Source organism: Nicotiana tabacum, chromosome 2 (assembly GCF_000715075.1).
Source record: "Nicotiana tabacum cultivar K326 chromosome 2, ASM71507v2, whole genome shotgun sequence".
In the NCBI taxonomy this organism is placed as follows: domain Eukaryota; kingdom Viridiplantae; phylum Streptophyta; class Magnoliopsida; order Solanales; family Solanaceae; genus Nicotiana; species Nicotiana tabacum.
Window position 1 is genome coordinate 110,751,543 of NC_134081.1, and position 11,515 is coordinate 110,763,057.

Below are 11,515 nucleotides of genomic sequence, written 5' to 3' on the forward strand. Positions count from 1 at the left end.
CCCATTGAGAGAAAAAGAACATATTTGATAAGAATCAAATCGTGCAAATGTATAATTAAGTTAATACATGTTAGAATTATAGAAGAAGTAAATTGTAAAATATTTAACTATTGTACAAAACAAGAGTAAGTACAACTAATATTTTTACAATAAAATGATTTAAAAAAATTATACATCTATATCTATATCTATCTATATCTATATTATTATAAAAGTATGAATACAATGTCGGTTTACAAAAATAATCTTATAATATTAAGTATAATAACTCATAATAAAAAAATATAACTGAAATTCTAAATATTAGCCTTACAATCCTATAAATTTTAGGACATAATACTGCACGTTAGAAATCCTACATGATTACCTTTAGGAACCCTATTAGTATAATTACTCTCGGGATGTCTAATTCATATAAGATTGAACAAGTAAATATCTTTAGTCATGTAATCCTATTACTTTTATGATATATTTCTTTAAAATTCCTATTACTAATTTAATTTAAAAAACTTATTATAATGTCCTATTACTAATTTAATTTGAGAATGTATTGTATTGTCCAAATCTATTTAGAAAAAATAGATCATATATTATTATAAAAGTATAAATATAATATTAATATACCAAAGTGACCCTAAAATATTAAACGGAAGAACTCATAGGAAAATAACATAACTGCAATAACCTATTTTTTGGACTACAATACCTTCTATGCTAATTTTTAATATTCAAGATTTTAAAATTAATAAAATTTGTATTGAATTCTTATTAAAAATATATAGAAAGGTTTAATAAAATCAACTTCATAAGAATCCTCGTTATTGTCAATACATTACCACTCCATGATGTCCAATACCAAGAAAAATAAAAGTAATATTAAATGAACTACATAAAGAGTTTAAATTGAGGGAAAAAATACCCCCGTGATAATATATTTTTATATTATATTTGACTACTATTTTTCTACTTAAATAAAATAAAATAAAAAATCATGTAATATTAAAACATACCCAATTATTAAACAGCAATCAAGAAAATATTTAAGAATATAAATGTGGGAGAAAGAGAAAAAATATGGTTGGTAAGAGTCAATACCACTAATAATTCTATAGACATAAAAATCTAAAAGTGAAATGCCATATCAATCCTTTACTCTTTGAAAATAAAATTTATGGTGGATAAAATTATAATTAAGATTAAATATTCAAAACAAGAGATGAACTAATATTAAGATCTAAATCAACATATAATAAATTATTTTTATGTTAAAGCTAAATCTTTTAATTAATTATTTAACAAGAGAATACAATTCAATTATTTTTTTAAATTCATCGTATGAGTAAAAATCTTATTCAAGTTAAAAAATACTTAGGGTACATAAATTTATTCCGTAAAAAGAGCTTTAGAACACAAAATAAAAATATTAGTATATTATTAAGAATCAAAATGCACAATCAAGTGTATGAGTAAGCAAAATCAAAACTAAATCCTAAAAAAGAATAAGCCTTCAAGACTATATTATAAAGAGTCGACCCTGCTATAACGGGATTATTTTTTGTACATGCCTCCGGCGGGATCGAAATAATATTTCTATGTCATGCACCACTTGCAAATATCATATCAAGAAACATGACACTGTTAGCAGTAATAGCAAGTAGTGTGCCAACAACAATGATATCAAAGCATAGCAATGATGCTAAATTTATAAGGAAAGCAAATTTGATAATATGGGATGAAACACTTATGGCTAAGTGTCAAACGATCGAAATATTTGCCCGGAGTTCTAGAGATATATTGGATATTAATGAACCGTTTGGTGAAAAATTAATGGGTTGGGAGGTAATTTATGTCAAGTACTATCAGTAGTTCCAAAATCGACAAAAGTAGAGACTGTAAGCGCTGGCTTGGCAAAGTTATACTTCTGGCCTCAAATGAAAAAGATTCAACTAACAAGAAATATAAAGTAAGAATAGATCCAGTATTCAGTGTATTCTTGTTTCGTGTCGAAAAATGAAGAAGACCATCCAATAAAGATGATTTGGGTCTTTCTGAATACTTGGTTGTCAATCCCAATGGTAATAGTAGTGCATTTAATAAGAGAAATATTTATATCATTAGATTAAAATGCAATTTGTGTAAATCGCATGATAGAATTAAAAAGATATCTTAATGAATATGTTGATCAACTAAATAAAAGACCAATTGCAAAATTTTATAGTTAAACAAAATATTTTTCTGTTTTTGACTCATCAGAAAATGATAATTACTACCAAGAAGAATATTTAAATATTTTAATATCAAATAGCCTTTTACCATACACGTTTGTTGCCATGCTTATTATTTCGTACGTATGTTAGTGTCACCGTATATATAATAGACTAAGTTAAAATTGATCTTCCATTGTATATAGGTTGGTTTTGAAGAAAAGAATGTATGTCATGCTACTGAAAAATTTAGATACGCCGAATAACTTATGTAATATCACACAGAGGCGTATCCAAGTATAGGGGCATGAGTTCACGTGAACCCATACTCCTATTCCCAAACCATGTATAACAATGTTATATTTCTTCAAAATTATTTAAATATATGTGCATGAACCCATGCTCAAAAACTCTTATGATGCAAATATTATTGGGTGCACCTCTACATGTGAAATTGGCAGTTCAAATCCCACTCTGAATAGTCTTGTTTTAGGCACAAAGTATATATATGTGTGTGTGTGAAAATTACTAAAATTTTAAAAAGAGTAATTTTGAACCTAGAATTTCAAAAGTGTAGTGTTTTTATGGTAAGAGGCTAAAGTTAAACCCGTCAAATGTAAATTATAGATCCACCTCACATAGTGCACTCATCCTCTTGAAATCCTGGATCTGCCTCTGATAGCACACAGACGGTATATAGAAGTTTTGACAATAACGTCATACATGCAAAAATTATGATACTGGTCAATGTGCTTCTAAGTATATTTTTATCCCTGAATTCAACTTTCGTCTTCCGAAACTAAGGAATATCCTTTTAAATTTGTGTTAAAATAATTTTTAGATGTTTATATTTTGCAAATATAATAAATAAAGCACAATGACAAACATCCTAAATATTAGACTATATCCACTGCAATATATTTTCTTGCACGAACAACTGTATGTTACACTTTCAAGAACGATATCAAGTTCGACAACAAGAGTTCTAATTAAGGCAGAGCAACCAAAGCATTAGGAGAAAACATACAAAAAAAGTATTGTCCACAAAGAAGTGTTGGTTAAGATACCATCACATTAAATACTTTTAAACTATTACATAATTATCTAACTAACATGACAAAATTGATCATTTGTGTAAGTTTTGATGATATCCTTTTATTTTAAATTTATTTATTATGCTAATGTAATAATATTTTTTGATATTTAGATTATTGTTGTATTATTAACATAAAATTTCTCTCATCAATTAAATTTTATTGTTGCTTCATATAAATAAATATTTAAATTATCACATGTCATTAATAGATACTAATAAAATAAAATATTACTATAAGAGAAAAAAGTTCGGGTTAGAACACAAGTGGAGAATTAGGTATGGGAAAGGAACGGTGACGGTTCTCTTCTCTTACTAAAGAAATATACGAATGAGCACCTCAAATCAAGAAGGCTTTTACAATACCTTTGGGCCACTTTGCTCCAATATAATTTATTTTTTTTCTTTTTGATAAATAAATGCATATTTTTAGTAATACTATTAAAATTAATATTTTGAAAGGGAAATGTGTAGTTAGACGAATAAACTTTTCTTCCAGTCTAGACTGACCTTTCTCTTGTTCTCACTGTCCAAATTAGACACCAAAAGACTTTTCTTTTCTAAGAAAAAGCCTCGGGATTGAATGCTGTCTTGACAATACATTTGATGGTCTCTTGGAACAAGCGTTTTCCATATTTTATTTCAAAAACATGATAGTCCCTTCGGTACAATTTAAGTTATTAAGAAATTAATCTTTTAGTATTAATTAATAATAAAATTAATTTGCTTATTGAAAATATAACAAATTACGCATAGACTTCACTTCAAGGGCAATTTTGGAAAGAAGAAGTTATTTCCTTCTTAAAATTTGAAAAAATCAAATATTATGGATCAGAAAAAAAAACCAAAAAATCACTTAAAATAGATCGGAGGGAGTAGTACAATTTATATGACGGTGGATTCAAGATTAAAATTTAATGGAATCTACTTTTATCAAATATGAACGATTAAATTGTACTCATCGGTTAGACTTTTGAATCAAGTGGTATAAGGAAGTAAGGAAGGCCTAATTGAATGGGTGAAGTACACAACTTGCCACATAAGCGGAATTTTAAGTTTAATAAGTGTTGTCCTCACTTGTCTCATGGACAATACTTTTAACTTTTGATATTCAAATTCTGTCCATGGACCAAACAGGGTCAAAAGTTAAGATCGCTCCAAAAAGTGTCATATTTCTGCAACTTTTTCTTATTGAAGACAGGAACATAAGTAACCAGTAAGCTATTAATTCAACATCATAATACTATGATTCAAAGTGTAACATTTTGTTCATTGAATAGTCATCTTAGGAACTACTCCGTATATGTTGGATTTCATCACTTTTTGTGAATCAATTGCACTCGACAATTGAAACTCTTACGAACAAATACTTTAACTGGAAATCTTTTGGGTTTCATTACTTTCGTTTTGGTCAATTGAACACCAGATAGCAATTGGATAAATCGCCTGTGAATATTTTTGAGGACCAAAAATATTTTTCCCTAAATAAATATTACATTAAGTAAATGTCAAAATTTCATGTCAATTTTCTCTCTAAAGATTGATTGAAGTTACCAAAAGAAAAAACGTAAATAAACATAATCTGTGAAAAAAAAGAGCAATGTTTTCCCGATAAAAGAACTATTACAAGGAAAAGAGGTTAATATAGAAAAAACTCCACTGCATGATAAGAAATTCTTTAAAGACATTGACACAAAACTAAAGAGTTTAATACTATCGGGTTTAGATCTAAGTGATGATTCTAATCACGATCAGATATATGATAATCTTTTGCATTATGCAAATTCCAATTTTTTTTCATCAATTCTAAAATTCTCCACCACGCTGACCCTTGATCTCCAACCCCACCAATGTAACAACCTGAATTACTCAACACAGATACTAAAGTATTTTTACTACATTGCTCTCAACAACTAGAAGATTACAGGTCTAGAATGTGAACAACAACAGTAATTGCAGAACAACTGAAGAAATATGATAGATAATCAGAAAGGGATGAGGAATTAGACATATTCAGAAGAGGAGGTGAGAAAGCAAACTTTGCCTAAGCATGGTAACAATACACATGCCTTGTATACTGCCTGGATTTCAAATATAATGTGTTCTATTCGGGTGTTCAGTCATTGGGCCTTTTCTCCATTTTGCTCCAGGCCCAATACTACCAACTGGATCGGCCTTGTTGCATACTTCTGGACCATAATCCCATACCGGGTCACGCCGGTTCACAACAATACTTCCGCCGATAAAAAGAACCTTATCCTCAAGGTTCAAGTCAGGAAGGCAACTTTGAGAGCTAAATTCATGGCTGCGATAGGCAAAAACCACTAGGAACAATATCATAGTTTGGTTGGCAGCTTGGGGTAGTGTCGACTTGGTTTCATCATTATCGCCTAGCTTCTGTAGAATAACCACTTTGTTCAAGATAACATGACAATAATGTGTAGTAATTGGAGATGTGTTCAAAAACAGAAAGCACCTAATGATGTCATTCAAGCTTTCATATGGCATGGTTCTGATCTTAGAAGCAATATTGGCTGTCCCATGAGGGGAATTTGTTATACTTTCTAACAGCAACACACAGATATGGCTAACAATAGCTGCAATGCCCCTTTCACTCCATTCTCTTTCAACATCAATTCTTGATGAAAGGACAAGAACAAGTGGACTAGCTTGCACCAACGAAATTGCTAGCCAATTGAAAACCTTCTTGGTATTAGTAGAGCCATCTCCCTCTCTATCAAATGAAATAGTCACATGATATGCTACAATGTTAGTAATAGTCTCAGATAATTGGATGCCAAGAAGAGTATTACTATGATCAAAAGGATCTCCAAAAGCATGTGAAACATAAGACATGCAACACTTCTTAACATGCTTGGACCCGTCGAAGCTAGAATTATCCATCTTGAAGTACAAATGAATAATTTTAGTAGTTTTCTCTTCACCAAATTTCTCCATTGCTACGGTTATCAACCAACCATGTTCTATTTGGTTTACAGTAAAATATATCAGTATTATCAAATTGAGTTCAATGATAACCTGCCCTACAATCACACACTTGTTCAAGAGGATAACATACACTAATGCATGCCCTAAGCCATGATGAAAACTATGATGTGCAACCAACTCTATTATTTTAATGACACCGTAAAATGTGTAAGCAACAAGGTGCACCACGTGAAGCTTCACCTTATAGCCACTCCTTAATTTTAATACTCTTCGCTCCTGTAATATGGCAGCAAACGCGGTTGTTGCAGGTTGCGTTTTACTACTGAAGTTTGTAGCTAGAAGACGAGCATATGTATTGGAATCATCCACACCAATTATGACAAGCCCATTAGAGTCGAGGTTCGTTGTTATTGCAACAGAATGCGAGACTTGGGCCAAGAGATCCAATATGAAGGCCAAGAAATGTGGTTTTGGAAGTGGCCGAGGTGGAACAGTTTATACATCCATTATGCAACTGGACATTTCATTAGACAGCTTGTCACCTTCCAAAGTACCATTGAGGCCAACTGCAACAGAATACAGCGCACTAGGCAAGCAGTGGGGTATATTGAAATGTATATCCAAGCTTTCGAACATAATCGATGGAAGAACAGACTCACCGGGATCAAATGAAAACTCTATTCCGAACTGATCAAGGAAAAATTGATGTAAAGCTATAAGAGGTGTAGCATGATCGAGTGCACTATATGAGTCGAACGTACTTCTCTTTATAAACTGGTCACAAATGCAAGCGGAAAGAGTACAAGGCAACTCCTCCAAGCGTTGAGCAAGCTCAAGTCCTGCTGAGGGTAGACTTTTCTGGAGTGTCCAGCCAATGATTGATTCCAACGATCATCACCTATGAAATGGCAATTACAGACTACAGTTAGAAGCTGTCCAAAAATATCAGTAGTTTCTTTGTCTAACGAATATCCGCGGGCAATGGTTCCATCAAACAGGTCCCCTCCTGCCCAAAGTTCCAGCACAAGGTGCATAGAAAACATGTCCTCAGAAGATGATGGTCCACTATGATATTCAAGGTTGCCACATCGTACTAGTAAACCAATTGCATCACATGAATAGCTGATATTAGAAATTCCTACAACCTGGACAATCTGCCATACTAGCCACCCCAAATGCAGTACTAGGCAACTCAAAACTATCACCCGAAAATCATGTAGTGGTAGTTGCTTGATAATTGACGTAAACTCTTCAACCCAAGATGGATTTTCAGACTCAATAAAAAAAAAATCAGCAAGGACAAAATTCTTAGTATCTAAAACCTCATTAGCCATCGTGAACTTCTTATCATGTTGCAGGACAAACTCATAACCAAGAAAAAGTATCAGCCATGATTCCTCATGTAAAATGTGAGTTAGACCTTCAGATTGAACATATAAAAGTACATATGAATTAGCCTTGAAATCTTGCCCTGTGTCGAACCAATTGTCCACACAACTATAAAATAGAATAGTCCCTATAGTTGATCCAGACACATAGTGGAGAGATGCACAAGCCCTCATTTGACAGCAATAACAAGTATCAAGTATATGACAATCATCCAAATTGACATTAACAGGCACAACAAGTGTTCGACCAATAAAAAACTTAACATCCGGGATCAAGCTAGAAAAGGGATCCAAAATCATAGTTGCAATATGGTTGAGTTGTGCGGCGCTATTTGTAGCAAACACCTAAGCTGCAGTGTTGCTTGAATTTTCCTCCACCTTAGTGTAGCCTCGTTGGTTCTCCTATGATTTTTCATCGTCGGAATCAGAGTTTATCTTCATTGCATCTAAAAGTCCCTCACAGTCTATAGACAAAATCTCAAATTGTTCAATCTCTTGAGGCATAAAATAATATCGTCCAACAAGAAGAACTAATTGAGCTTCATCCTTTGAAAATTGAGAATGCACAACAAGTTCATTACGTTGGGGATTTTTATCAAACACCTCATCTACGACAGTCGCATACTTTTCTCCATCAACTAGACTAGCGTTGAGTTCATAAATTTCGGGAGATGCAGACTCATAGGTCGCCGATCGAACCAATGTAGCACAATTGACGTAGTCAACCCCAGCTTGTGAAGTATCTGTCATTCTCGAATTAATGAAGGTTTGTTTCTGAAAATGCATAAGAAATTTCTCCTTGAAATGGTTCCAATCATTGAATTGGTGGTTGCGAAATAACCAATTGAACCATGCGAGGGCATCGCTTTCTAGATAGAAGGTTGGAAGAGGCAGCTAGTCCTACTTGGCGAAGCCAAGATATGTGAAGTACAACTCGGCCCGAAAAATCCAACTCTCCGGGTTGCCGTCGCCACTGAATCTAGGTAGAAACATCGTCAATTTTGGAGTCCGATGGATGAAAGCACCAATGTAACAACCTGAATTACTCAACACAGATACTAAAGTATTTTATACTATATTGCTCTCAACAACTGGAAGATTACAGGTCTATAATGTGAACAACAACAGTAATTGCAGAACAACTGAACAAATATGATAGATAATGAGAAAGGGATGAGGAATTAGACATATTCATAAGAGGAGGTGAGAAAGCAAACTTTGCCTAAGTATGGTCACAATACACATGCCATGTATACTGCCTGGATCCCAAATATAATGTGTTATATTCGGGTGTTCAGTCATTGGGCCTTTTCTCCATTTAGCTTCAGGCCCAATACTACCAACTATACTACTAACTGGATCAACTTTGTTGCACACTTGTGGACCATAATCTCATACCGGGTCATGCCGGTTCACAACACCTCCTCAATCCACCTCCAAAACAAAAGAGAGGAAAGGAGATAGAATTAAGTTATTCTTAATTACTAGGATTATGGTGGGATAAATAAAATTCCTATATTCATAAAATCAGTTCGAGCTCAGGATGAAAAAATACCGGTAGAGAACGCTCTATGTGAAGTAGGAAAATATTGTTAGTAGGCGGTCCATGCTTTCTATACATAGAAACAGGGTCCAGGCTATTTTTGGTCAGTACTCTGTCCATGCTATTTAACGTAAGCCATGAGATAAAGTCACCTTCCCAATTTCGAAAGGTTGTCATTTTCTCCATTTGACGGTCTCCCGTCTCCTCATCCCTTCTGCTACTCTAAATTAAGAATCCATTCTAATATTAGCGCATGCGAATTTGACGTCAATTCTATGTGTTTTTCTTTTATATCAAGATTATAATAGCATCATTACCAGTTGACATTGACAAAAGATAAGTAGGACTATATTCACACTAAACGAATATGGTGAAACAATCGCGCCAACTTCAGTCGAACTCAAAAGAGATGCACCTTAACTGATAAAAAATTTCAGTGCTCGGTCAAAGCAACAAAGAATATGCAATTTGATATTAGTAAAAGTTTACCACGCACAAAATGTATATGTCCGATTACACACTGTTTCTTTCCCTGGTTCGACAAAAAATTACTGCATTCATATCTAATCGTAATAAAAATAGAAAGCATAAACGACGCGTAAACAATAAAGAGGCACAAAAGAATTTATTTAAGTTATATATATACTAATACTATGTTATTTTTATACAATTAGTACATATTAACCTATTATAGCAGGTCAATTATTATATTTATCCGATGTAAATATTTTAACTTAATTACTGTATGGATGTGTAATTATGTATTCATAAAACAAAACTAAGCATAAAATACCAATATGTTGGCGGAAATAGAGAATCTTCCATGCTGGTCCAAAAAAAGCAACTTGACGAAATATCGGATTGTTTGGCCCACAGTCCCTGTTTCCAACTTTCCATGCTATGTTCTCTCTTTACACTCCTTTTACTGGTACACTAATCATTTTCCTAAGCTGTAGACTAATAGACTTTACTACTAAATTTTGAGCAATCTACACTAAATACAAAACCAGTTGAGGGAAATATTAGTTTAGGAACGAAGAAAAGATTATGATGGAGGTATTGGAGGAACTAGGACTTTGAGGACAGAAAGCAAATTAAGTTAAGGACTCTTTACCAACGAGAGATAAATTGAGAAGAGTTAGGATTACTGATGAAACAATGTGAAGTACAGAACTATAGGCTATTGTTACTGTTTTGAGTTACTGTTAGCATACATGTCAAGAGCTAGTTGAAAAATCCTATGACAAATTGGTGTTAAGATCAATTGTCTAAAGTGGAGAAAAAATAGAAGATAAAAACCTAAGTTATCTCATGGCTCTAAAATTCTATTACCCCACTTATCATATGCACATGCATATGCTTATTGTACAAATACAAATTGGCAATTAAACCCCAATTGAATTACAAATTTTCAGAATTCAAATTGCGGTAGATGTAACTAGCCCTATGAGTGAAAAAGAAGAAATCCCTCAAAGCCCCAACAACAACAACAACAACAACAACAATGACCCAGTGAAATCCCACTAGTGGGGGGTCTGGAGAGGGTAGTGTGTACGCAGATCTTACCCCTATCCTGAGGGAGTAGAGAGGTTGTTTCCGATAGACCATCGGCTCAAGAAGATCAGTACCATCAACAGTAGCCATAGAAAAAAATAACAGCATCACAAGTACCAGTAAATAGATGAAAAGCAAAACAATAACCAGTAACCAGTAAATAAGGCCCGGCACTATGAAAAACGGGAGAGTAGTATGAACATAACATTAACCACTAGCAGTCTAGACAAGAACCTATCAGACTAGCCTCACTCCAGTGCGAAGTAGAAATATGCTCAACTACCTCCTAAATACAACCTTAATGCTCGACCTCGACAACTTCCTATCAAGGGCCATGTCTTCGGTAATCTGAAGCCACGCCATGTCCTGCCTGATCACATCTCCCCAATACTTCTTAGGCCGACCTCTACCTCTCCTCGTATCTACCAAAGCCAGCCGCTCACACCTCCTTATCAGAGCATCTGGGCTTCTCCTCTGTACGTGTCCGAACCATCTGAGCCTCGCTTCCCGCATCTTGTCCTCCATGGGGCCACACCCACCTTCTCCCGAATATCCTCATTCCTAATCCTATCCATCTTAGTGTGCCCGCATATCCACCTCAATATCCTCATTTTAGCTACTTTCATCTTCTGGATATGTGAGTTCTTAACTGGCCAACGTTCAGCCCCATACAACATACAACATGGTCGGTCTAACCACCGCTCTATAAAACTTACCTTTGAGTAGCGGCAGCACTCAAAGCCCCGTTAACACAAATCAGGTGACTCCCAACATTCAAATTACG

The 11,515-nt window shown here is 33.8% G+C and overlaps 1 protein-coding gene across 4 annotated transcripts; it reads right to left on the reverse strand.

Annotated features, from left to right (window-relative positions):
* Positions 1-5,178: 5,178 nt before the first annotated feature.
* LOC107759561 (uncharacterized) lies at positions 5,179-9,101 on the reverse strand. Of its 4 annotated transcripts, none has more exons than XR_012702564.1 (2): positions 6,906-9,097; positions 5,179-6,812 (listed from the first exon to the last, which is right to left on the reverse strand). XR_012702564.1 is itself a non-coding variant. In XM_075237624.1 (2 exons), the coding sequence occupies exons 1-2, from the start codon at positions 6,253-6,255 to the stop codon at positions 5,688-5,690; spliced, it is 489 nt and encodes a 162-aa protein (XP_075093725.1). In that variant the 5' UTR covers positions 6,256-9,101; the 3' UTR covers positions 5,179-5,687. The 4 variants fall into 4 exon arrangements, 1 of the variants encoding a protein (XP_075093725.1); XR_012702558.1 differs by having other exon boundaries at positions 5,179-6,031; positions 6,487-9,097; XR_012702570.1 differs by having other exon boundaries at positions 5,179-5,694; positions 5,774-9,097.
* Positions 9,102-11,515: the final 2,414 nt, after the last annotated feature.